Source organism: Ranitomeya variabilis, chromosome 5 (genome assembly GCF_051348905.1).
Source record: "Ranitomeya variabilis isolate aRanVar5 chromosome 5, aRanVar5.hap1, whole genome shotgun sequence".
NCBI lineage: Eukaryota > Metazoa > Chordata > Amphibia > Anura > Dendrobatidae > Ranitomeya > Ranitomeya variabilis.
Window position 1 is genome coordinate 7,599,064 of NC_135236.1, and position 26,074 is coordinate 7,625,137.

Sequence of the window (26,074 nt, forward strand, 5' to 3'; positions counted from 1 at the left end):
ATATTAGGATCCGCCATTAATCTGAAAACTGAGACAGTGGATGAGGTGGTGAAGGCGTGTGTGGTTCTCCACAATTTTATTCTGGCCAAAGAGAGACTGAACGTTGATCTGGATGAAACCATAGCCAACACATTGCCCAATTTCCATGATCATCCTCTGAGGTCAAGCGTGGAAATTGCGCAGATGAGGGACCGTTTTGCGGCCTATTTTGTGTCAGATGTTGGCCGTCTGTCATGGCAAGATTCAATGGTGTAATAAACTGTTGGACTGTATTCTGGTGTGACTATGCTAAAAATAGTTCACCAATGTAAATGTGCCTTATCTAAAAAACTTGTAAACCTTTGTTTTTAAAATGTTGTGTTTTAATAAAAAAAATTTCTTACGTTTTCTACCATGCTTCCAAGACAAAATTTATACCATACCATATTTATTTGTTTGTCAGATCGCCGTGTATCGTTGTGTTTGACAGCAAAATCAACGATACCAGCGATGTTTTACACTGGTAACCAGGGTAAACAACGGGTTACCAAGCGCATGGTCGCGCTTAGTAACCCGATGTTTACCGTGGTTACCAGTGTTAATTGTAAACTAAAAAATAAAAATAAATATACTCATCTTCGCGTCCCCTGGCGTCCACTTCCTGCACTGAGTGAGCGCCGGCCGTAAAGTGAATGCACAGCACAGCGTTGCTGTGAGGGACGTCACTCAGTCAGTGCAGGGAAGCTGACGCCGGGGGATGCGATTGTGAATATTTTTTTTTTTGCATTTTACACTGGTAACCAGGGTAAACATCGGAAGTGCGCCCTGCGCTTAGCAACCCGATGTTTAACATGGTTACCCGGGGACCTCGGCATCGTTGGTCGCTGGAGAGCGGTCACACAGACCGCTCTCCAGCTCCCAAATAGCGATGCTGCAGTGAATTGCATCGTTGTCTGTTTTGCTGCAGCATTGTTAAGTGTGAAGGTACCTTTACAGTATGTGTCCACGTTCAGGATTGCATCCTGAATTGCTCAGGTTTTTTCATCAATATTTGTAAGCCAAAACCAGGAGTGGAACAATTAGGAAAAGTAGAATAGAAACATATGCTCCACTGCTGTATTTATTACCCACGCCTGGTTTTGGCTACAAATATTGAATTAAAATCCGGACCAAATTCGGATGCAATCCTGAGCGTGGACACATACCCTTTTTCTTTGAAAACAACTCATACACTTTAGTGTTTGGAAACACCTCATACAGCAATGAAAGACACCCAAAGAAACGGTCAAATTAAAAAATCCAAAAATACTGTCTGACATTGCATATATGAGGTGTTTGAAGCACAAATAAACGACGCACGGAGTGAATTACCGAGCAGTGTACTTGAAAAGAAGACCAAATATTGTATACAAAAAATTAAATTTTTATTGAGGGGAAACAGAAAAAAAAGGGAAAAGAAAATTATGGGGTTTCAACAGCCGAGGGGGGATCAACATCCGCTACCACCGGTGACCGGTAGCTTCGAGTTCTGGACCTGGGAGTGGGAGTGGTAGAGGAGGAGGAGGAGGAGGAGCCGCCATACTCTAGTAAGCTTGATGGCAGGTCCAAACCCCCCGCAGGGTACACTAGGGAGACCGCCTCGTCAGTAGAGGAGGGAGGAGGCAACACAAGCCGCCTACGTTTTTGGCTTGGTTGGCCCTGGCTGCTCCTGCTGTGGCTAGAGCCACGACGAGATGGTGTGTGTCCTGGAGCAGCCAGAACCTGTGCCTCTGTGTGTTTGTCTGTGTGCCTCCTCTTTTTTTTCCTTTTCCTGCCTTCTGCGGCATCTCCCCCAGAAGCACTCCTACGGGAGGATGAGGGCCTGGCAGGAGCAGGAGTGGGCCGCACACTGGTATGGTGCCTGTGGTGGCGTCGCCCGGCACTTGGACCAGGGTGGGGGGGCTGGAGTGACTCTGCAGCAGTAGTCGGAGTCACGCTAGCCAGCGACGGCACTACGGGCAGTGTCGCTGACTGCGCGACCCGAGACTGCTGCAGAGCCCTCACGTAAGAATTGTGGCAGTCCTGCATCACCGAAATCTGGAGTTCCGGCGTAAGGTTTTCCACCATGCCTTTAGCAAGTGTGCTGAAGAAATGTTTTGCCGGATTTGAGAGCTCGGCTTCCAGGATTTCAAGGCGCCGTCCCATACTGGACATTTCATCTCTCAACGCCTTGAAACCGTTCTGGAACACCGTGCCCAAGTGCAAAAATTCAGGCATGACTGACCTGTCCGAGGCCCGCTGGCGCTGTCGGGAATACCCGAACGAAGGTGCGCCAGAGGCCTCGGGCAGGGGAAAACCTGACGTACCGGCAGCCGGTTCTCCAGATGATGGTGGTGCAGGCCTGCTGTCGCTGTGGGATGGCTGTGACGGCTCAGATGGCGATCCATGAAGTTCCGCTTCACAGGGGGGAGCTCGCTGGAGGGTGCTGCTGTGTGTCCTGTGAAAAGATAATGAAAAAATTAGTCTTCAATTAATAACCTATCACATACGCCAACTCCTGTCAAAAAAATTACATGACACATCAAAACATTACAATCCCCTGTCTCTCAGTCTGTGTGGCCTATAATAAATTGCTGATTGTTATCGCCAGCTGACCATTAGGGCTCACGATAACAATCATGGACATACCGACGGCAGAAAATGACTGTACATTCCCTCTGCCAAAGGCAATGCATACCCCTGTCATATTTTTAAAAAATTATTGTGTGAAAAACTAATTTCAAGATGCTGGCTATGTTGCAAAAATAATATAAAATTTAAGGTCTATAAAAGAATTAAAAAAAAATAAAAACCAGACTTTGCTGATCTGATCGCAGGAATGTCCATGACGTTAGGATCATGTGATCGAGACGTCATCATTATTCCTGCGATCAGAACTACACTGACTCAGAACGGAACCTGTCAGGAACTACAAGGACTCTTGCTTAACCTAAAATAATTACCGTGGATGGCCAATATGCTACGCTGACTACATTGATGGCCAATACACTATGTGCCTGGGAAATGTACTATGTGGATACGTGGCTAGAACGTGTACTATGTGGCTGCGATATAGTGGCCTGTAAATATACTATGTGTGTGGATGCACAATGTACGTGGCTGTGCAATATGCTATGTGGCTGGGCAATGTACTATGTGGCTGTGCAATATGTTATGTGTCTGGGCAATGTACAATGTGCAATATGGTATGTGGACAAAATACTTACTGTCGGCGGCCAAGGATTGGTCTTAAGAACTGTAGTGCCCTGTTGTACTTGTAGGGCACCGACTTGGCCGCAGCAGCACCACTCCTCGATTGCTCCTCCTCTGCACGGAGCCCCTTATTGAAACGGTCCTTTATGGATCGCCATCTGGTCCTCAACTTTTTCACTGTGAATGCAAAGAAAAAAAAAGGTTACATATGTCGCATTTTAAAATGATAAAACAACCGTGTGTGATGCAAAGTTTAGGCGTTGATAGCATCACACACGGTTGTGTTTATCCTGGCAAGATGGGTCATAGCAGCGTATCAGCAATACTCACTAAAGGTGCCTTTGTCCTTCGCTGAGGCACTGTCAAAGCCATCCTACAGCGACTTTGCCACCTCTGCCCACAAACGCCTCGACACCACCTGGTCCATGTGCCGAGGGTCACGGCTGTCCCACAACGGGCCACGCTCCTGGATGCTGGAGATCAGGAGCTCCACATCAATACTGTCCCTGTGGTCCCGTTGTGAAACCTAGAAAAAATAGAAAACAAAAAGGTTACAAATAGGCAAATATAAACAACCATCATCAGCACGTGGCATGATTTGTACCTTTGCCCTATCCTTTGCCATTTGATGTATGTATATTGATGGTTTCTACACCTGTATTTTTGAATGTTTTTGTGCAGGGAGTTCAACTGTATGTTACCTTCCCCCAAATACTTGCTGCCCTGAAAAGCTATAATGTAATTAAGCTTAGTAAACAGCCCTAGTGAAACCAGGTTGCTCCTAATGTTCCTCCCAGCAGGATGCTACTCCAAAAAAAAGATTAAAAAAAAAAAACAAATACTCACTTGCCGGCCTGACGACCCATCTTGGCACCGATCTCCCTGCTCCCGCCGTGTGCCTTCCCCCTCACTTGAAGAAGCCTGTAAAAAAATGTATACAAAAATTAGTGACAATGCTACAAATGGCAGCGAATAGTAAGCAACTGGACATAATTACTCACCGCACTCCCCCTCGCCGATTGCCTATGTTCAGACTCTGACTCACTCGTCATTCTTGCAAGTTTGCTCTGCAATGAAAAAATGAGCAAAAAATCACATCCAAATCTAACACATACAATAAAATCGGCATAAAAAATTAAAACAACCACAATTGACTGTTGACTGATAGGACAATGCAAACTGAAAAAGCGACACCACAACGCCATACATTGCAAGAGAATACAATAGAAGAAACTACAAGAATAGACCCAAAAAAATTTTACCAAAAAAAGACACCAATGTCCAAATTTTTAAATATAAAAAAACTGTACAGGGAAAAAAAAGGCACAATGAAATAGCAAACTGCACGCAATACTTTACAATAGCAACAAGACATGATCCAAAACAACACCATCTGGTGACATCTACCACAGAAATACATCTGGAGAAGGCGATAAATACCATTCTAGATAATAAGCAATAAACATTACAGGACAACCGCTGTTACAATATACAGCAACCAAAAGAAAAACCATAGTCAAATAGAAAAGAAAACACAAGAAATTTTAAAAAAAGGGCCCAAAAAAAAAAAAAAAAAAAAAAATTAACTACACACTTGGCTATGGAAACATTCAATACAGGAGATATATATATGGAAGCCATACAGAAAACCACGTAACCATAATACAATTAAACATATAATGGCATATAGCAGCACGGAACAATACAATACAAATGAAACATCATAAATGTAGCCCCCCACCAGCAAGAAAAGACACTCAAGGAAAGAAAAAAAAAAGCCAACAGCATAATAAAACCCAGCAAGACATGAGCCTAGAAAACGCCATACGGTTACCCCAACAATAGAAGCCAGAAAAAGACATGCACCACAAATTTTACAATAAAAAATCTTACAAAAAAAAGGCATTGAACATCCGCATGACACAAGAACAACCAAAAATAAATCCAAAACCAATCCAAACCCAGCAAGGCCGCACACAAGAAACGCCAGCATATATCAGAAACACATTAAAAAAAAATGTTAGTATTCAATAACAACCTACAGTGCCATAACCGTACAATATCACAGAGCAAACATTGCACAAATTAAATCAAAAACAAGAAATAAAACACAGAAAAAAAATTATGCAAAGAGAAATATATACTTACAGGTTTGGAAAGCAGGTTGCTCCTCTCAGTGTCTTCTCTGTGTGTTGTGTGAATAGCCTTGTGAAAGACAATGGCAAACCCCCCCCCCCTTTTTTTATATATATAGTGCTTTTTTTAAGTGTCTAGACAAAGTCTAGACAATGTTTTGCATTTTTGAAAGAAAAACGCATGCGTCGTACAACGCATCACGACGCAAGTACTTGCGTCGTCTGCGTTGTCAATGCAAGTCAATGGGAAAAAAGGCGCATTGACGACGCAAACACGACGCAAACACGACGCATGCGTTTTTAAAAAAGTCTGCGCCGCCAAAAAAATGCAACATGTTGCGTTGGCCGCGCCCTGGCAGGTGCGCCCTAACGCCGCATGCGGCGTACGACGCACCACAACGCATGACAACGCATGTACATGCGGCGCCATGCGGCCCCAATGTTAAAGATAGGGCCGCACGACGCATGCGGTGCGTTGCGGCGGCGACGCTGCGGCGCACACCGCAAATGTGAACGTAGCCTAAGACATGCAAATATGAAACACGAAAACTGAACTGCAATACTGCACTAGAAATATGAAAAATTAGAGCGTTTAGCGCATAAAAATGGCCAATTTTATGTGTACCTGATAGCCCCTTTACGGCATCTCTCGTATATCAGGTCCTACGCTTGCCTACCTCGCTGAGAATAAACGTCTCCATGTGAATGGGTACCTGTGAAGACCTCTTCCTAGACTCATATTCTCTCTCTCTGTGGAGGGGTACCGGACCTGCTGCGATTAAAACACCTGGGCTAGGAGGCGGAGTGCTCAGTCAGAAGGCTAAATAATATATTAGATTCTGCTAGAGCCATTCTGTCTGGCTCATCGTAAATATTTCCAAGAGAGGAAAAAAAAACTCTCCACAGAGTCAAATGCAGCAGAATCAGATGGCAAAGAAAACACCCATGCTTGGGGATCCCCGCTTAACAATGACAACACCAGGCCCACACGCTGAGCCTCATTACCTAAGGAGATCGGGCGCATACGGAAATATAGTTTGCAAGCTTCATGAAAAGAAACAAGTTAACTGCGTTCCCCAGCAAATTTTTCAGGCAAAGGAAACTTAGGCGCAGCAACTCTTCCTGTCGCTCCAGCTTGCACCTTAGATACTGCTAGTCCCTGTTGCTGTACTGCCCCCCTCAACTCAGTGACCTGTAGGGACAGCGCCTCCAACTGGCGGGTTATGGAAGTCATGGGATCCATGACAAAACAAACAAAAAAGGAACCCCCTTTTTTTTTTTGTTTTAAAGGCCGATTATAATGTGACGGGGAAACTAGGTGGGCATGAGCTAATAACCCGGGCCCCTGCACCTTACATGTAACCTGCTCGGAATGTAGAACCCCAATGTGGAGTTTCACCTCAGCCACAAACTCAGTAATCTCCCCCTGTGAGAGAGGAGCAGAATTGATGGTGACCACGCGGATAGGATGAGGCAGTTTTTCAATCCTAAAACCTGCTGTGCGCGCAAACTCCTCATCAATGAGATTTGTGGCTGAACCACTATCCACAAAAACAGTAATTGGCAGCTCACTGCCAGCGATAATAACCTTAGCAGGGAGCATGCATTGAGAAACCACCATGGAGGATATACATAAACTCAGATTGGTCTCCTCCACACCCTCTGAGCTTAGAAGCTTTCCGCCGTTGCGTTTTTCTTAGACAGTAGAGGACAGATGTTAATAAAATGACCAGTCTTACCACAGTAAAAACAGGCTCCCTGCTTCCTGAGCTCAGGAAGTCGACGCTTCACATGTGACACCCCTGCGATTTGCATAGGCTCCGTGGGCTCACCTGCAGCAACCACACGTGAACCTAAACCCTCTCCCATAGGCGGTGTCTCATGCTCCCCCTGACGCAAACGGCGATCAATGCGGACAACCAGACTCATAGCGGAATCTAGAGAAGTAGGAGTCTCGTACATCATAAGGGCTTTTTTAACCCTTCCAGAAATCCCATGTATAAACTGACTCCGCAGCGCTGGATCGTTCCACTACGTATTGATCGCCCAGAGACGAAATTCAGAACAGTAATCCTCTGCAACTCGCTACCCCTGGCGAATAGTGCGTATCTTAGATTCTGCTAGAGCCATTCTGTCTGGCTCATCGTAAATATTTCCAAGAGAGGAAAAAAACTCTCCACAGAGTCAAATGCAGCAGAATCAGATGGCAAAGAAAACACCCATGCTTGGGGATCCCCGCTTAACAATGACAACACCAGGCCCACACGCTGAGCCTCATTACCTGAGGAGATCGGGCACATACGGAAATATAGTTTGCAAGCTTCATGAAAAGAAACAAATTTACTGCGTTCCCCAGCAAATTTTTCAGGCAAGGGAAACTTAGGCTCAGCAACTCTTCCTGTCGCTCCAGCTTGCACCTTAGATACTGCTAGTCCCTGTTGCTGTACTGCCCCCCTTCAACTCAGTGACCTGTAGGGACAGCGCCTCCAACTGGCGGGTTATGGAAGTCATGGGATCCATGACAAAACAAAAAAAAAGGAAACCCCTTTTTTTTGTTTTAAAGGCCGATTATAATGTCACGGAGAAACTAGGTGGGCAAGAGCTAATAACCCGGGCCCCTGCAATTTCCCTCAGACTAGGGAAATCCTGACTGACCCTCTACCTAGAGTTTACACTGATGGTGTGCATGTCTAGGCCTCGACCCTCGCCCTGTCTCCTGTTTCAACCCTAGGCTGAAACCACCGTGCACCACCCAGTGAAGAGGTGATACACCAATACCCACAGTTAGAACAGACAAGGATAACGGAAAATATACACCACGCCGCAGTCACTCAGGAATACACTATAAATGTGCAGGGCAAAATAAATACAAATATAGGAAGGAGGAAATAAGACAAAGGGAAATACACCACCAGCAACGAATCTCCAACAACCAGCTCGCCACTCCAGACCGAGATAACAACGCACAAGACAGAAGCTATAATCGGCGACGCCCAAAGATCAGGAGAACTATTTAAAGGCAGTGGGCATGGTCCAGCTTCCAATCGAGCATCAGGTAAATTAACCCCGGACCAGCTAGATAAAACCTAGCCGACGCCAATGAGCGCATAGTGGACAAAAGCGGAATTACCGCTGTCTGTCGAACGACCTGGTATGAACAGCGTCCGACATGACAGTTTCTCATTGTTTACATCCCCCCGTGATTGCGGCTGATCACTGAGATGTACTATCCTGTCCATGGTCAAATAGACCCAGGTCACATGGACAAAATAGTGCGACGGATGTCAGAGAGGGGTTAATTAATATTGAAGCCATGCTTCAGTGTTCCCTGTGAGAACTATGAGATGGATTTATAGATTTTACAATGACATCTAATACACACATTTCTATAAAAATAAATTATGCAAATATAGTAACAGATATAGAGATTATACATCTAAAGTGGCTTGCAAAAGTATTTACCTCCTTGGCATTTTTTGTGTTTTGCTACCTCACAACTTGGAATTTCACTGTTTTTTTAGGGTTTGCATCAGTGCCTGTAAAGAACATGCTGACATCTGAGAACATTTGGTTTTCTTTTTTTTGGGAATCAAATAACAAAGGTCAACATAACAGAAAACTTCAGCGTGCATAACTATTCACACCCCTAAAGTCAGTACTTTGTAGAGCCTCATTTTGTGGCAATTACAGTTGAGTACCTTAAGATAAGTCTCTGTTATCTTTCCTCATCTGGCCACTGGGATTTTTGCCCTTCCCTTAGGGCAAAACTTCTCCAGCGTCTTCAGGTTAGATGTTTCCTCTGGTGAACAGCAATCTTCAAGTCTGACCACAATTGGATTAAAGTCTGGGCTGTGACTTGGCCACACCAGAACATTTACACGTTTTCCCTTAAACCACTTGAGTGTTGCTTTACCAGTATGCTTTGGGTCATTGTCTTGTTGGAACGTTATCCTCCGTCCCAGTGTCACTGACTGACTGAAACAGGTTTTACTCAAGAATATCCCTGTATTTTGCACCATTCATCTTCCCCTCGGCTCGGACCATTTTCCCTGTCCCTGCTGCAGAAAAACATCCCCATAGCATGATGCTGCCACCACCATGTTTCACTGTGTGAATGGTGTTCTTGGGGTGATGAGCTGTGTTGGTTTGGTGCCAGACATAGCATTTACCTTAGTGATCAAAAAGTGAAAATTTGGTCTCCTCTGACCACAGCACCTTCCTCCATACATTTGCAGAGTCTCCCATTTGTCTTTTGGCAAACTCAAACCGAGCTTTACAATTTCTATGAGTAAGTAAAGGCTTTTTTCTGCCCACGCTTCCATGAAGGTCATCTCTATAGAGTGTACGGCTTACTGTGGTCGTATAGTCGGACACTCCAGTCTCTGAGGAACTCTGCGACTCCTTTAGGGTCTCCTTTGTTCTCTGTGCTGCCTCTCTGATCAATGTCCTTCTTGCCCGGGCTGACAGTATTAGGGGTGCCCTCTCTTGGCAGGTTTGTTCTGGTTCCATGTTCTTTCCTTTATGACTGATCACTTGTGGCAGAGAAAGAAGCAGATCACCTGCCAACATAATTCTCCAGGTCATTCTGATTACACCAATACCAAAATAAAGGGTTTTTATTTTAGTTGTTGAGATGAAAATAAGAAATGTGTAAAATTCACTATGTTATGAGAGCTATAACTTCTTTTTTTAGTGTTTCTATGAATTGAGCTGTGAGGGCTTGCTTTTTTCAGGAAATTTGATGATATTATTGATACCATTCTGGAGTACATATGACTTTTTAATAACCAAAAAACTGCAATTTTTTTAATTTTTTTATTTTGCTTTGTGACATTTATTATGTGTGTCACGGTTCACACCGTCCTGCCAACACTATGTCACAGATCCCAACAATATGTCGGGGATCCCAGGCAGAATATCTTTATCGTCCCTTCTACTCACACCAATTTGTCATGAACCGGGGTTGTTTTGGTTGCCTCTCGTTCCTTCTGAAGGGGATTTATCTATATCCCACTTCCCAGTTCCGGTTTGGAGCTTGCAACTCTCTGACGCCCCCCTTACCCTCAGGTCAGATTAAGTACTGCACCAAGGATAATTAGTCGCCAGAAAGGCTGCCTGCTATGTACTGGCTATTGGGCATGCTACAGCGATGGCGATATAACTACTCTCACTCAAGCGGGAACAATAATTATCAAGGGCGCCGTCGCTACAAAGATTCCCAATCGCACAGAACAAAGTATGCTGCCACCAGCTCCAATTCCACAAGGGTTAACAGGTTTGAAGCCAACCCAAATCAGTAGCGTAATTCACCTCAGAGGCGCGAATCTCAGCCAAGAACAGTGAGCAAGATGAGTCGGAAACAGAGAGGTCAGGTGAGATCAGGAGGCAGAGATGAGGTTAAATAAATACCTGTTTAATCCAATTGAGGTTCAAGGTCAGTTGTTTAACTAGGGTGTGATGATTAGTAGGCAGTTAAGTTTAACTAGGGTGTGGTGATTAGTAGGCAGTTAAGTTTAACTAGGGTGTGGTGATTAGTAGGCAGTTAAGTTTAAATAGGGTGTGGTAATTAGTAGCCAGATAAGTTTAAATAGGGTGTAATAATTAGTAGCCAGTTAAATTTAGGGTGTGGTGATTAGCAGCCAGTTAAATTTAGGGTGTGGTAAGTAGTAGCCAGTTAAGTTTAATTAGGGTGTGGTAATTAGTAGCCAGTTAAGTTTAAATAGGGTGTGGTGATTAATAGCCAGTTAAGTTTAAATAGGGTGTGATGATTAGTAGCCAGTTAAGTTTAACTAGGGTGTGGTGATTAGTAGCCAGTTAAGTTTAACTAGGGTGTGGTGATTAGCAGCCAGTTAAATTTAGGGTGTGGTAAGTAGTAGCCAGTTAAGTTTAATTAGGGTGTGGTAATTAGTAGCCAGTTAAGTTTAAATAGGGTGTGATGATTAGTAGCCAGTTAAGTTTAACTAGGGTGTGGTGATTAGTAGCCAGTTAAGTTTAACTAGGGTGTGGTGATTAGTAGCCAGTTAAATTTGTTGTGTGGTAATTAGTAGCCAGTTAAATTTAAATAGGGTGTGGTAATTAGTAGCCAGTTAAGTTTAACTAGGGTGTGGTGATTATTAGTAGCCAGTTAAATTTATTGTGTGGTAATTAGTAGCCAGTTAAGTTTAAATAGGGTGTGATGATTAGTAGCCAGTTAAGTTTAAATAGGGTGTGGTGATTAGTAGCCAGTTAAGTTTAACTAGGGTGTGGTGATTAGTAGCCAGTTAAGTTTAACTAGGGTGTGGTAATTAGTAGCCAGTTAAGTTTAACTAGGGTGTGGTAATTATTAGTAGCCAGTTAAATTTATTGTGTGGTAATTAGTAGCCAGTTAAGTTTAAATAGGGTGTGATGATTAGTAGCTAGTTAAGTTTAACTAGGGTGTGGTGATTAGTAGCCAGTTAAGCTTAACTAGGGTGTGGTGATTAGTAGCCAGTTAAATTTATTGTGTGGTAATTAGTAGCCAGTTAAGTTTAAATAGGGTGTGGTAATTAGTAGCCAGTTAAGTTTAACTAGGGTGTGGTGATTAGTAGCCAGTTAAGGTTAAATAGGGTGTGGTAATTAGTAGCCAGTTAAGTTTAAATAGGGTGTGGTGATTAGCAGCCAGTTAAATTTAATTAGGGTGTGGTAATTAGTAGCCAGTTAAGTTTAACTAGGGTTTGGTGATTAGTAGCCAGTTAAATTTATTGTGTGGTAATTAGTAGCCAGTTAAGTTTAAATAGGGTGTGGTAATTAGTAGCCAGTTAAGTTTAAATAGGATGTGGTAATTAGTAGCCAGTTAAGTTTAACTAGGGTGTGGTGATTAGTAGCCAGTTACATTTATTGTGTGGGAATTAGTAGCCAGTTAAGTTTAAATAGGGTGTGGTAATTAGTAGCCAGTTACATTTAACTAGGGTGTGTTGATTAGTATCCAGTTAAGTTTAAATAGGGTGTGGTAATCAGTAGCCAGTTAAGTTTAAATAGGGTGTGGTGATTAATAGCCAGTTAAGTTTAAATAGGGTGTGGTAATTAGTAGCCAGTTAAGTTTAAATAGGGTGTGATGATTAGTAGCCAGTTAAGTTTAACTAGGGTGTGGTGATTAGTAGCCAGTTAAATTTAAATAGGGTGTGGTAATTAGTAGCCAGTTAAGTTTAACTAGGGTGTGGTGATTAGTAGCCAGTTAAATTTATTGTGTGGTAATTAGTAGCCAGTTAAGTTTAAATAGGGTGTGGTGATTAGTAGCCAGTTAAGTTTAAATAGGGTGTGGTAATTAGTAGCCAGTTAAGTTTAAATAGGATGTGGTAATTAGTAGCCAGTTAAGTTTAACTAGGGTGTGGTGATTAGTAGCCAGTTAAATTTATTGTGTGGTAATTAGTAGCCAGTTAAGTTTAAATAGGGTGTGGTGATTAGTAGCCAGTTAAGTTTAAATAGGGTGTGGTAATTAGTAGCAAATTAAGTTTGAATAGGATGTGGTAATTAGTAGCCAGTTAAGTTTAACTAGGGTGTGGTGATTAGTAGACAGTTAAATTTATTGTGTGGTAATTAGTAGCCAGTTAAGTTTAAATAGGGTGTGGTAATTAGTAGCCAGTTAATTTTAAATAGGATGTGGTAATTAGTAGCCAGTTAAGTTTAAATAGGGTGTGGTGATTAGCAGCCAGTTAAATTTAGGGTGTGGTAAATAGTATCCAGTTAAGTTTAATTAGGGTGTGGTAATTAGTAGCCAGTTAAGTTTAAATAGGGTGTGATGATTAGTAGCCAGTTAAGTTTAACTAGGGTGTGGTGATTAGTAGCCAGTTAAATTTAAATAGGGTGTGGTAATTAGTAGCCAGTTAAGTTTAACTAGGGTGTGATGATTAGTAGCCAGTTAAGTTTAACTTGGGTGTGGTGATTAGTAGCCAGTTAAATTTAAATAGGTTGTGGTGATTAGTAGCCAGTTAAATTTATTGTGTGGTAATTAGTAGCCAGTTAAGTTTAAATAGGGTGTGGTGATTAGTAGCCAGTTAAGTTTAAATAGGGTGTGGTGATTAGCAGCCAGTTAAATTTAATTAGGGTGTGGTAATTAGTAGCCAGTTAAGTTTAACTAGGGTTTGGTGATTAGTAGCCAGTTAAATTTATTGTGTGGTAATTAGTAGCCAGTTAAGTTTAAATAGGGTGTGGTAATTAGTAGCCAGTTAAGTTTAAATAGGATGTGGTAATTAGTAGCCAGTTAAGTTTAACTAGGGTGTGGTGATTAGTAGCCAGTTACATTTATTGTGTGGTAATTAGTAGCCAGTTAAGTTTAAATAGGGTGTGGTGATTAATAGCCAGTTAAGTTTAAATAGGGTGTGGTAATTAGTAGCCAGTTAAGTTTAACTAGGGTGTGGTGATTAGTAGCCAGTTACATTTATTGTGTGGTGATTAATAGTCAGTTAAGTTTAAATAGGGTGTGGTAATTAGTAGCCAGTTAAATTTAAATAGGGTGTGGTAATTAGTAGCCAGTTAAGTTTAACTAGGGTGTGGTGATTAGTAGCCAGTTAAATTTATTGTGTGGTGATTAATAGCCAGTTAAGTTTAAATAGGGTGTGGTAATTAGTAGCCAGTTAAGTTTAAATAGGATGTGGTAATTAGTAGCCAGTTAAGTTTAACTAGGGTGTGGTGATTAGTAGCCAGTTAAATTTATTGTGTGGTAATTAGTAGCCAGTTAAGTTTAAATAGGGTGTGGTGATTAGTAGCCAGTTAAGTTTAAATAGGGTGTGGTAATTAGTAGCAAATTAAGTTTGAATAGGATGTGGTAATTAGTAGCCAGTTAAGTTTAACTAGGGTGTGGTGATTAGTAGCCAGTTAAATTTATTGTGTGGTAATTAGTAGCCAGTTAAGTTTAAATAGGGTGTGGTAATTAGTAGCCAGTTAATTTTAAATAGGATGTGGTAATTAGTAGCCAGTTAAGTTTAAATAGGGTGTGGTGATTAGCAGCCAGTTAAATTTAGGGTGTGGTAAATAGTATCCAGTTAAGTTTAATTAGGGTGTGGTAATTAGTAGCCAGTTAAGTTTAAATAGGGTGTGATGATTAGTAGCCAGTTAAGTTTAACTAGGGTGTGGTGATTAGTAGCCAGTTAAATTTAAATAGGGTGTGGTAATTAGTAGCCAGTTAAGTTTAACTAGGGTGTGATGATTAGTAGCCAGTTAAGTTTAACTTGGGTGTGGTGATTAGTAGCCAGTTAAATTTAAATAGGGTGTGGTGATTAGTAGCCAGTTAAATTTATTGTGTGGTAATTAGTAGCCAGTTAAGTTTAAATAGGGTGTGGTGATTAGTAGCCAGTTAAGTTTAAATAGGGTGTGGTGATTAGCAGCCAGTTAAATTTAATTAGGGTGTGGTAATTAGTAGCCAGTTAAGTTTAACTAGGGTTTGGTGATTAGTAGCCAGTTAAATTTATTGTGTGGTAATTAGTAGCCAGTTAAGTTTAAATAGGGTGTGGTAATTAGTAGCCAGTTAAGTTTAAATAGGATGTGGTAATTAGTAGCCAGTTAAGTTTAACTAGGGTGTGGTGATTAGTAGCCAGTTACATTTATTGTGTGGTAATTAGTAGCCAGTTAAGTTTAAATAGGGTGTGGTAATTAGTATCCAGTTAAGTTTAATTAGGGTGTGGTAATTAGTAGCCAGTTAAGTTTAAATAGGGTGTGATGATTAGTAGCCAGTTAAGTTTAACTAGGGTGTGGTGATTAGTAGCCAGTTAAATTTAAATAGGGTGTGGTAATTAGTAGCCAGTTAAGTTTAACTAGGGTGTGATGATTAGTAGCCAGTTAAGTTTAACTTGGGTGTGGTGATTAGTAGCCAGTTAAATTTAAATAGGGTGTGGTGATTAGTAGCCAGTTAAATTTATTGTGTGGTAATTAGTAGCCAGTTAAGTTTAAATAGGGTGTGGTGATTAGTAGCCAGTTAAGTTTAAATAGGGTGTGGTGATTAGCAGCCAGTTAAATTTAATTAGGGTGTGGTAATTAGTAGCCAGTTAAGTTTAACTAGGGTTTGGTGATTAGTAGCCAGTTAAATTTATTGTGTGGTAATTAGTAGCCAGTTAAGTTTAAATAGGGTGTGGTAATTAGTAGCCAGTTAAGTTTAAATAGGATGTGGTAATTAGTAGCCAGTTAAGTTTAACTAGGGTGTGGTGATTAGTAGCCAGTTACATTTATTGTGTGGTAATTAGTAGCCAGTTAAGTTTAAATAGGGTGTGGTAATTAGTAGCCAGTTAAGTTTAAATAGGGTGTGGTGATTAGTAGCCAGTTAAGTTTAAATAGGGTGTGGTAATTAGTAGCCAGTTAAGTTTAAATAGGGTGTGATGATTAGTAGCCAGTTAAGTTTAAATAGGGTGTGGTAATTAGTAGCCAGTTACATTTAACTAGGGTGTGGTGATTAGTAGCCAGTTAAATTTAAATAGGGTGTGGTAATTAGTAGCCAGTTAAGTTTAACTAGGGTTTGGTGATTAGTAGCCAGTTAAATTTATTGTGTGGTAATTAGTAGCCAGTTAAGTTTAAATAGGGTGTGGTAATTAGTAGCCAGTTAACTTTAAATAGGATGTGGTAATTAGTAGCCAGTTAAAGGGAACCTATCACCCCGTTTTTTAAAAATTAGATAAAAATAGTGTGAAATAGGGGCAGAGCTGGGCTTTACATTACTGCCTTTTTGGTGCCTTTACACCCCCGTTAGGCTGCCGAAATACCTTTGTGAAGTGGCCGTTTTCTGCTGTCACTCAAGTTGGTCAGGTCGGATGGGCGTGGTCACAGCGCCGTTTTTCCCCCAGATCAGGCTCATCATTACATTGGTGGCGTAGTGGTGTGCGTATTTCCAAGGTCCCGAATCCTGCACAGGGGAGTGAAAATAGCAGCGATGTCCGTTATTTCATTGGTGGTCGGTGGGCGCGGCCATCTTGCTTTGGCCGCGCGTGCGCAGAAGCGGCGCTCTGCTGGCCGCGGCTTCAGGAAAATGGCCGCGGGCATCCGCGCGTGCGCAGATGGCTATCGTGGCGGCCATTTTCCTGAAGCCGCGGCCAGCAGAGCGCCGCTTCTGCGCACGCGCGGCCAAAGCAAGATGGCCGCGCCCACCGACCACCAATGAAATAACGGACATCGCTGCTATTTTCACTCCCCTGTGCAGGATTCGGGACCTTGGACATGCGCACACCACTACGCCACCAACGTAATGATGAGCCTGATCTGGGGGAGAAACAGCGCTGTGACCACGCCCATCCGACCTGACCAACTTGAGTGACAGGACAAAACGGCCACTTCACAAAGGTATTTCGGCAGCCTAACGGGGGTGTAAAGGCACCGAAAAGGCAGTAATGTAAAGCCCAGCTCTGCCCCTATTTCACACTATTTTTATCTAATCTTTAAAAAACGGGGTGATAGGTTCCCTTTAAGTTTAACTAGGGTGTGGTGATTAGTAGCCAGTTACATTTATTGTGTGGTAATTAGTAGCCAGTTACATTTAACTAGGGTGTGTTGATTAGTATCCAGTTAAGTTTAAATAGGGTGTGGTGATTAGTAGCCAGTTAAGTTTAAATAGGGTGTGGTGATTAGTAGCCAGTTACGTTTAAATAGGGTGTGGTGATTAGTAGCCATGGCGAGACTGAGATCTCGACGTAATGGCATCTCTAAAAGACTGTAAAAGCAGCAACCTGTAGTTACAGATGTGAGTGAGGACAATTGTAGGATCCTCAGGGAAGCTATTTTCACCTGAAGAGTTCAGTTTACAGGTCCCGCAAAAAAGAAATCAGTGTTTTTGCAAAAAAATGAATGGCTACCAGAACCGTTCAACTTTTGCTGAATATAAAGATCTTTATTTCATGGTTTGATCACCTTTTTTTCTTCAGGAGAGCGTTGCATTGCTCTCATGCCTCCTGCTTGCCGGAGGTAGAGGTTGAGGCCGAACCTTTGCTGAATATTGACAGACTGGATCAACGTCATGGTCGCACCACTGTTCCAAACTGAGCACTCTTCTTTGATCATAGCAGAGACATCTTTGTCTTTGATAGAGAGACATTTTAGCCCATTCCTCCCTACACAACAGCTTCCCTTCTGTGATGTTGGTGGTTTTTCCCCAGTAACAGTTAATTTGAGGTCCTTCTACATAATTTCTATAGGATTAAGGTCAGGATTGTGACGCGACCATTCCAAAACTTCACTTTTATTCTTCTCTCTTCAGTAGAACAACTTGTGGCTTTTTGTTGTTGTTTTGCTGCATGACCAACGCTCTCTGGAGAGTCAGCTCATGGATAGATGTCCTGACATTTCTTTTAGAATTTATTGTTTCATCAATAATGGCGACTGTCCTGGCCCAGATGCAGCAGAATCAGCCCGAATCGTGATGCTACTACCACTGTGGTATGGTATGAGGTTTTAAGACTTATCTCTATTTCGGTCTCATTCGTCCACAGAATAGTGATGAGCGAGTATACTCGTTGCTCGGGTTTTCCCTAGCACGCTCAGGTGGTCTCCAAGTATTTATGACTGCTCGGAGATTTCCTTTTTGTTGACACAGCTGCATGATTTACAGCCGCTACCCAGCCTGAGTACATGTGGGGGTTGCCTGGTTGCTAGGGAATCCCCACATGTAATCAAGCTGTCTATTAGCCACAAATCATGCAGCTGCGGCAAGGAAAACTAAATCTCCGAGCAGTCATAAATACTCGGCGACAACCCGAGCAACAAGTATACTCGCCAATCACTACCACAGAACATTATTCCAGGACCTTCTGGCTTGTTCAGGTGATCTTTATCAAACTGCATATAGGCCACACTGTCGTTTTTGGAGAGCAGTGGCTTTCTCTTTGTAATCCATGTCATGCGACGGATGCGTCGTGTTTTGGCGGACCGTCGGCACAAAAAAAGTTACATGTAATGTTTTTTTGTGCGTCGTGTCCGCCATTTCCGACCACACATTCGCGGCCGAAATTTCGCCCCCTCCTCCCCGGAAATTACAATGTGGCAGCGGATGCGTTGTAAAACTACATCCGCTGCCCCCGTTGTGCTTTTTTTTCACAGTATGCGTCGGTATGTCGGCACGACGCATTGCGTCGTGCGTCGTACGACGCTAGTGTGAAAGTAGCCTAAGAGAGGCAGAGCTTTCCAGAGTGAAGAGGGGGGTTGGAAAAGTTCACAGCATGTGTCTGAAAAGCCATGGACCTTTTAGGTAAATACTCAAAACCTGGTATATTCATATTATCGTGGCAGCCTTTTTCTCTGGACCAGAGATATTATATAGTCTGCTCTTTGGCAGCTTGGCCCGAGAGACAAGATTAACGGCGCAGTCATAAGGATAATCGGGAGGAAGTTCTTGACACCCCTGTTCTGAGACCTTATCCCCAAAATCAGACAGGTATTTTGGCAAAGACTGGATATCTACCCTTGCAAGCTGGATACCCCCCGACTCAAGGGTGCGGAGTCAAGGGCGATTATGGGACTAGGAATATGTTGGAGCTATATAAATAAAGTTATTATTATTATTATATCTTGACAGTGTATGTGGTTTGAGGTCCTGGTCCTGGAGAAACCTAGCATAGATCAAATTAAAAGCCACCCCACTGTCCAGAAAGGCTGAAATATCCACCTGATTTTTGCCCAGATAAATCTCAGTCAGTAGAAAAAATTGTGATCTACCCACAGAGGAGATATGTACACCTGGGATGTTAACCTCCTCACAACCCAGGCTCTTTAGTTTTCCAGCAGTTGATTTTCAGTAGATAAATCCACCAAATGCCTCCTGAAACAACAAAACTGCTCCAGCTCCTGAACCATGCAGCATGAAGCTAACTCTGTCAATGCCTGATTGCCAGAGGCCAGTATATATAGCAGAGGGGAGTGGCCAACACTGAGCAGCTGAGAGCATCAAAGCAGGAAAGCTCCAGGAGCTCTCAACTGAGTAGATTAACCCCTACACTGCTAGGCGAAACCTGCACTGTTTAATATGAAGGGGAAGTCAGGAGTCAGAGAAATCATAGAGTGCGGTATTCTGGCTCCTCTCTGGCACGGTAAATTTGTGACAACTACTGTATGGAGCATCAGGAAATGGGCGGTAGAAATGCTATGCTAGACATCCACACACGCTTGAGCACTAATTAGACTAGACACAACTAAACCACAGAAAGAAGAGCTTTCACTTCACCTCAGAGTTGCATCAAAAACAAAACACGTTTCTTGTTGAAAAAGATTCTGGGACGAATTATCACAAACCAGAGACAGATTTCCATACAAAATTGTTCTAACAAATGGGATGAATTCAAGAGTAGAACTGCAGAAAAAAGTCACAGTAAGATTTCTGCTACAAGTTCTCAAGGAAATCTCATGAACATAACCTAAGGCTGTATTCTTCTATTACAACAGAGGCATCAGCCAAGAGTCCGCTTACACCTACTGACCGGCGGCACTACCTGAGTGATCTGTAATAGATCTGTAATAGAGGAGGCATCAGCCAAGAGTCCGCTTACACCTACTGACCGGCGGCACTACCTGAGTGATCTGTAATAGATCTGTAATAGAGGAGGCATCAGCCAAGAGTCCGCTTACACCTACTGACCGGCGGCACTACCTGAGTGATCTGTAATAGATCTGTAATAGAGGAGGCATCAGCCAAGAGTCCGCTTACACCTACTGACCGGCGGCACTACCTGAGTGATCTGTAATAGATCTGTAATAGAAGAGGCATCAGCCAAGAGTCCGCTTACACCTACTGACCGGCGGCACTACCTGAGTGATCTGTAATAGATCTGTAATAGAGGAGGCATCAGCCAAGAGTCCGCTTACACCTACTGACCGGCGGCACTACCTGAGTGATCTGTAATAGACCTGTAATAGACCTGTAATAGAGGAGGCATCAGCCAAGAGTCCGCTTACACCTACTGACCGGCGGCACTACCTGAGTGATCTGTAATAGACCTGTAATAGATCTGTAATAGAAGAGACATCAGCCAAGAGTCCGCTTACACCTACTGACCGGCGGCACTACCTGAGTGATCTGTAATAGACCTGTAATAGACCTGTAATAGAAGAGGCATCAGCCAAGAGTCCGCTTACACCTACTGACCGGCGGCACTACCTGAGTGATCTGTAATAGATCTGTAATAGAGGAGGCATCAGCCAAGAGTCCGCTTACACCTACTGACCGGCGGCACTACCTGAGTGATCTGTAATAGACCTGTAATAGAAGAGGCATCAGCCAAGAGTCCGCTTACACCTACTGACCGGCGGCACTACCTGAGTGATCTGTAATAGACCTGTAATAGAAGAGGCATCAGCCAAGAGTCCGCTTACACCTACTGACCGGCGGCACTACCTGAGTGATCTGTAATAGATCTGTAATAGAGGAGGCATCAGCCAAGAGTCCGCTTACACCTACTGACCGGCAGCACTACCTGAGTGATCTGTAATAGACCTGTAATAGATCTGTAATAGAGGAGGCATCAGCCAAGAGTCCGCTTACACCTACTGACCGGCGGCACTACCTGAGTGATCTGTAATAGATCTGTAATAGAGGAGGCATCAGCCAAGAGTCCGCTTACACCTACTGACCGGCGGCACTACCTGAGTGATCTGTAATAGATCTGTAATAGAAGAGGCATCAGCCAAGAGTCCGCTTACACCTACTGACCGGCGGCACTACCTGAGTGATCTGTAATAGACCTGTAATAGAAGAGGCATCAGCCAAGAGTCCGCTTACACCTACTGACCGGCGGCACTACCTGAGTGATCTGTAATAGATCTGTAATAGACCTGTAATAGAGGAGGCATCAGCCAAGAGTCCGCTTACACCTACTGACCGGCGGCACTACCTGAGTGATCTGTAATAGATCTGTAATAGAAGAGGCATCACCCAAGAGTCCGCTTACACCTACTGACCGGCGGCACTACCTGAGTGATCTGTAATAGATCTGTAATAGACCTGTAATAGAAGAGGCATCAGCCAAGAGTCCACTTACACCTACTGACCGGCAGCACTACCTGAGTGATCTGTAATAGACCTGTAATAGATCTGTAATAGAGGAGGCATCAGCCAAGAGTCCGCTTACACCTACTGACCGGCGGCACTACCTGAGTGATCTGTAATAGACCTGTAATAGACCTGTAATAGAGGAGGCATCAGCCAAGAGTCCGCTTACACCTACTGACCGGCGGCACTACCTGAGTGATCTGTAATAGATCTGTAATAGAAGAGACATCAGCCAAGAGTCCGCTTACACCTACTGACCGGCGGCACTACCTGAGTGATCTGTAATAGATCTGTAATAGACCTGTAATAGAGGAGGCATCAGCCAAGAGTCCGCTTACACCTACTGACCGGCGGCACTACCTGAGTGATCTGTAATAGATCTGTAATAGAAGAGACATCAGCCAAGAGTCCGCTTACACCTACTGACCGGCAGCACTACCTGAGTGATCTGTAATAGACCTGTAATAGATCTGTAATAGAGGAGGCATCAGCCAAGAGTCCGCTTACACCTACTGACCGGCGGCACTACCTGAGTGATCTGTAATAGATCTGTAATAGAAGAGGCATCAGCCAAGAGTCCGCTTACACCTACTGACCGGCGGCACTACCTGAGTGATCTGTAATAGACCTGTAATAGATCTGTAATAGAGGAGGCATCAGCCAAGAGTCCGCTTACACCTACTGACCGGCGGCACTACCTGAGTGATCTGTAATAGACCTGTAATAGACCTGTAATAGAGGAGGCATCAGCCAAGAGTCCGCTTACACCTACTGACCGGCGGCACTACCTGAGTGATCTGTAATAGAGTGATCTGTAATAGATCTGTAATAGATCTGTAATAGAGGAGGCATCAGCCAAGAGTCCGCTTACACCTACTGACCGGCAGCACTACCTGAGTGATCTGTAATAGACCTGTAATAGACCTGTAATAGAGGAGGCATCAGCCAAGAGTCCGCTTACACCTACTGACCGGCAGCACTACCTGAGTGATCTGTAATAGATCTGTAATAGAAGAGGCATCAGCCAAGAGTCCGCTTACACCTACTGACCGGCGGCACTACCTGAGTGATCTGTAATAGATCTGTAATAGAGGAGGCATCAGCCAAGAGTCCGCTTACACCTACTGACCGGCGGCACTACCTGAGTGATCTGTAATAGATCTGTAATAGAGGAGGCATCAGCCAAGAGTCCGCTTACACCTACTGACCAGCGGCACTACCTGAGTGATCTGTAATAGATCTGTAATAGAAGAGGCATCAGCCAAGAGTCCGCTTACACCTACTGACCGGCAGCACTACCTGAGTGATCTGTAATAGACCTGTAATAGACCTGTAATAGAAGAGGCATCAGCCAAGAGTCCGCTTACACCTACTGACCGGCAGCACTACCTGAGCGATCTGTAATAGATCTGTAATAGATCTGTAATAGAGGAGGCATCAGCCAAGAGTCCGCTTACACCTACTGACCGGCGGCACTACCTGAGTGATCTGTAATAGATCTGTAATAGATCTGTAATAGAGGAGGCATCAGCCAAGAGTCCGCTTACACCTACTGACCGGCGGCACTACCTGAGTGATCTGTAATAGACCTGTAATAGATCTGTAATAGAGGAGGCATCAGCCAAGAGTCCGCTTACACCTACTGACCGGCGGCACTACCTGAGTGATCTGTAATAGATCTGTAATAGACCTGTAATAGAGGAGGCATCAGCCAAGAGTCCGCTTACACCTACTGACCGGCGGCACTACCTGAGTGATCTGTAATAGATCTGTAATAGAGGAGGCATCAGCCAAGAGTCCGCTTACACCTACTGACCGGCGGCACTACCTGAGTGATCTGTAATAGACCTGTAATAGAGGAGGCATCAGCCAAGAGTCCGCTTACACCTACTGACCGGCGGCACTACCTGAGTGATCTGTAATAGACCTGTAATAGAAGAGGCATCAGCCAAGAGTCCGCTTACACCTACTGACCGGCAGCACTACCTGAGTGATCTGTAATAGACCTGTAATAGACCTGTAATAGAAGAGACATCAGCCAAGAGTCCGCTTACACCTACTGACCGGCAGCACTACCTGAGTGATCTGTAATAGATCTGTAATAGATCTGTAATAGAGGAGGCATCAGCCAAGAGTCCGCTTACACCTACTGACCGGCGGCACTACCTGAGTGATCTGTAATAGACCTGTAATAGACCTGTAATAGAAGAGACATCAGCCAAGAGTCCGCTTACACCTACTGACCGGCAGCACTACCTGAGTGATCTGTAATAGATCTGTAATAGATCTGTAATAGAGGAGGCATCAGCCAAGAGTCCGCTTACACCTACTGACCGGCGGCACTACCTGAGCGATCTGTAATAGATCTGTAATAGAGGAGGCATCAGCCAAGAGTCCGCTTACACCTACTGACCGGCAGCACTACCTGAGTGATCTGTAATAGATCTGTAATAGAGGAGGCATCAGCCAAGAGTCCGCTTACACCTACTGACCGGCGGCACTACCTGAGTGATCTGTAATAGACCTGTAATAGACCTGTAATAGAAGAGACATCAGCCAAGAGTCCGCTTACACCTACTGACCGGCGGCACTACCTGAGTGATCTGTAATAGATCTGTAATAGAAGAGGCATCAGCCAAGAGTCCGCTTACACCTACTGACCGGCAGCACTACCTGAGTGATCTGTAATAGACCTGTAATAGAAGAGGCATCAGCCAAGAGTCCGCTTACACCTACTGACCGGCGGCACTACCTGAGTGATCTGTAATAGACCTGTAATAGAAGAGGCATCAGCCAAGAGTCCGCTTACACCTACTGACCGGCAGCACTACCTGAGTGATCTGTAATAGACCTGTAATAGATCTGTAATAGAGGAGGCATCAGCCAAGAGTCCGCTTACACCTACTGACCGGCAGCACTACCTGAGTGATCTGTAATAGATCTGTAATAGATCTGTAATAGAGGAGGCATCAGCCAAGAGTCCGCTTACACCTACTGACCGGCAGCACTACCTGAGTGATCTGTAATAGATCTGTAATAGATCTGTAATAGAGGAGGCATCAGCCAAGAGTCCGCTTACACCTACTGACCGGCGGCACTACCTGAGTGATCTGTAATAGACCTGTAATAGAGGAGGCATCAGCCAAGAGTCCGCTTACACCTACTGACCGGCGGCACTACCTGAGTGATCTGTAATAGACCTGTAATAGATCTGTAATAGAGGAGGCATCAGCCAAGAGTCCGCTTACACCTACTGACCGGCGGCACTACCTGAGTGATCTGTAATAGATCTGTAATAGATCTGTAATAGAGGAGGCATCAGCCAAGAGTCCGCTTACACCTACTGACCGGCGGCACTACCTGAGTGATCTGTAATAGACCTGTGTCACGATATGGTATGAAATATCATATAAGTTTAGTTTCTCTTGTCAGCCCAGGATGTGGGCTAAGAAACCCCCCTTCTCTCTGGTTCTCTTTCCTTCCCTGTGTTTCTAACTGTGTAGAAGAGCTTGCCTTGTGGGGGAGTTTTATTGACGAAAGGTATTTACGACCAGTATTTCTTGTGGGGGGAAAGTGCCCAGCTTTAACTAGATTAGAACCTTCCAGAAAATGAAAGTCTTTTGTTCTGTTTTTGGAAGATATTATGCAAACCGGTTAAGTTACGAACACCAAAATATATCGTCATAATCACACTCGGAGGATCTACGCATCACTCTAATCACAGGCTTGTAGCTCCATCTGGTACAGAGGTAGGGATTTCTCTGTCAGTGTGCGTGACAAATAGGACATATTTGATCTCATCGGAATGCCCACGATACTATGAGATGAACGATGGGTAGGGTGCGATTATTTTATGTTCTGTAGCGAAGTTACGGGCATCAGATATATTTAATGCCCAGTGAGCAATACTGAAGAAGTAGGAGGGGTTGGAAAAACCAGCCCTTTCTGTGAGGTCACAGGCTGTAGGTTATAAAGTTGCTGGCAGGTTTCCAGGGGGGGAGTTGTGAGTTTTTACCTGAAGCGACCAGACTGCGAGTGCCAATGCACTGGGATAGATGGAAAGCTCTCCTAGCCTAGCCTGCAATGCAATGATCTGAGAATATGTGAGTGTTATCTTTTCTTCATTTAATCCTTTTATTTTCATAATTACCTTGTACATATTTGCAATTGTCTCATTTGTAACATCTTTGTAAAATATTTTATAAACACTGCCTAAAAATCATTTATGGGGTATAATTTTTAATACTAGTTCGTTCTTCCTGCCCTAAACCGTACCCTGTCTCTGAAGGGAATTACGCTACTGTTTTGGGTTGCTCCGGACCGTTTAATCGGAGCTGGTGGCGGCGATACCGTGTGCAGACTCTTGGGTGATTGTAGCGACTGCGGCTTGATAATTATTGTTCCTGCCTGAGCGGGAGTAGTTATCGCGTCACTGCAGTCGGCCCAATAGCCAGTACATAGCAGGCAGCCATTCTGGCGACTAATTACCCTAGGTGCAGTACCTAATCTGACCTGAGAGTAAGGGGGGCACCAGAGAGCTGCAAGTGTTAAGGGGAACTGTAAGCGGGATACACAAATCCCTGCAGTTCATGGTATATTGGAGAGCAGTGGGATACCTAAAATAAGCCCCTGCTGTAACCTAAGAGGTAAATAAATTTGTGTGTGTTCTTCTCATCACATTGTGGCAGTGGAGGGATAACTAGGATAAGCCCCCCCTGCACATGTGATAGCCGTCTGCTGGTCCAAAGTCACCCCAATC

General features: G+C 43.8%; 2 protein-coding genes across 2 annotated transcripts in view; one reads left to right on the forward strand and one right to left on the reverse strand.

Annotated features, from left to right (window-relative positions):
- The window catches only part of LOC143773234 (erythropoietin-like), a 175,120-nt gene that overhangs the window by 35,553 nt on the left and 113,493 nt on the right, over positions 1-26,074 (forward strand). The window lies entirely within an intron of this gene.
- On the reverse strand, positions 1,270-3,574 carry LOC143774176 (uncharacterized). The gene is made up of 3 exons (XM_077261533.1): positions 3,541-3,574; positions 3,225-3,387; positions 1,270-2,455 (listed from the first exon to the last, which is right to left on the reverse strand). Coding segments are annotated over exons 1-3 (1,179 nt in total). The 5' UTR covers positions 3,542-3,574; the 3' UTR covers positions 1,270-1,440.

What these genes read in the sequence shown, in the direction of transcription:
- LOC143774176 (XM_077261533.1), bottom strand. An exon ending in CCAATCCTTGGCCGCCGACA is followed by an intron (nt 2,456 to 3,224) that starts GTAAGTATTTTG and finishes ATCTTTTCACAG; the next exon opens with GACACACAGCAGCACCCTCC.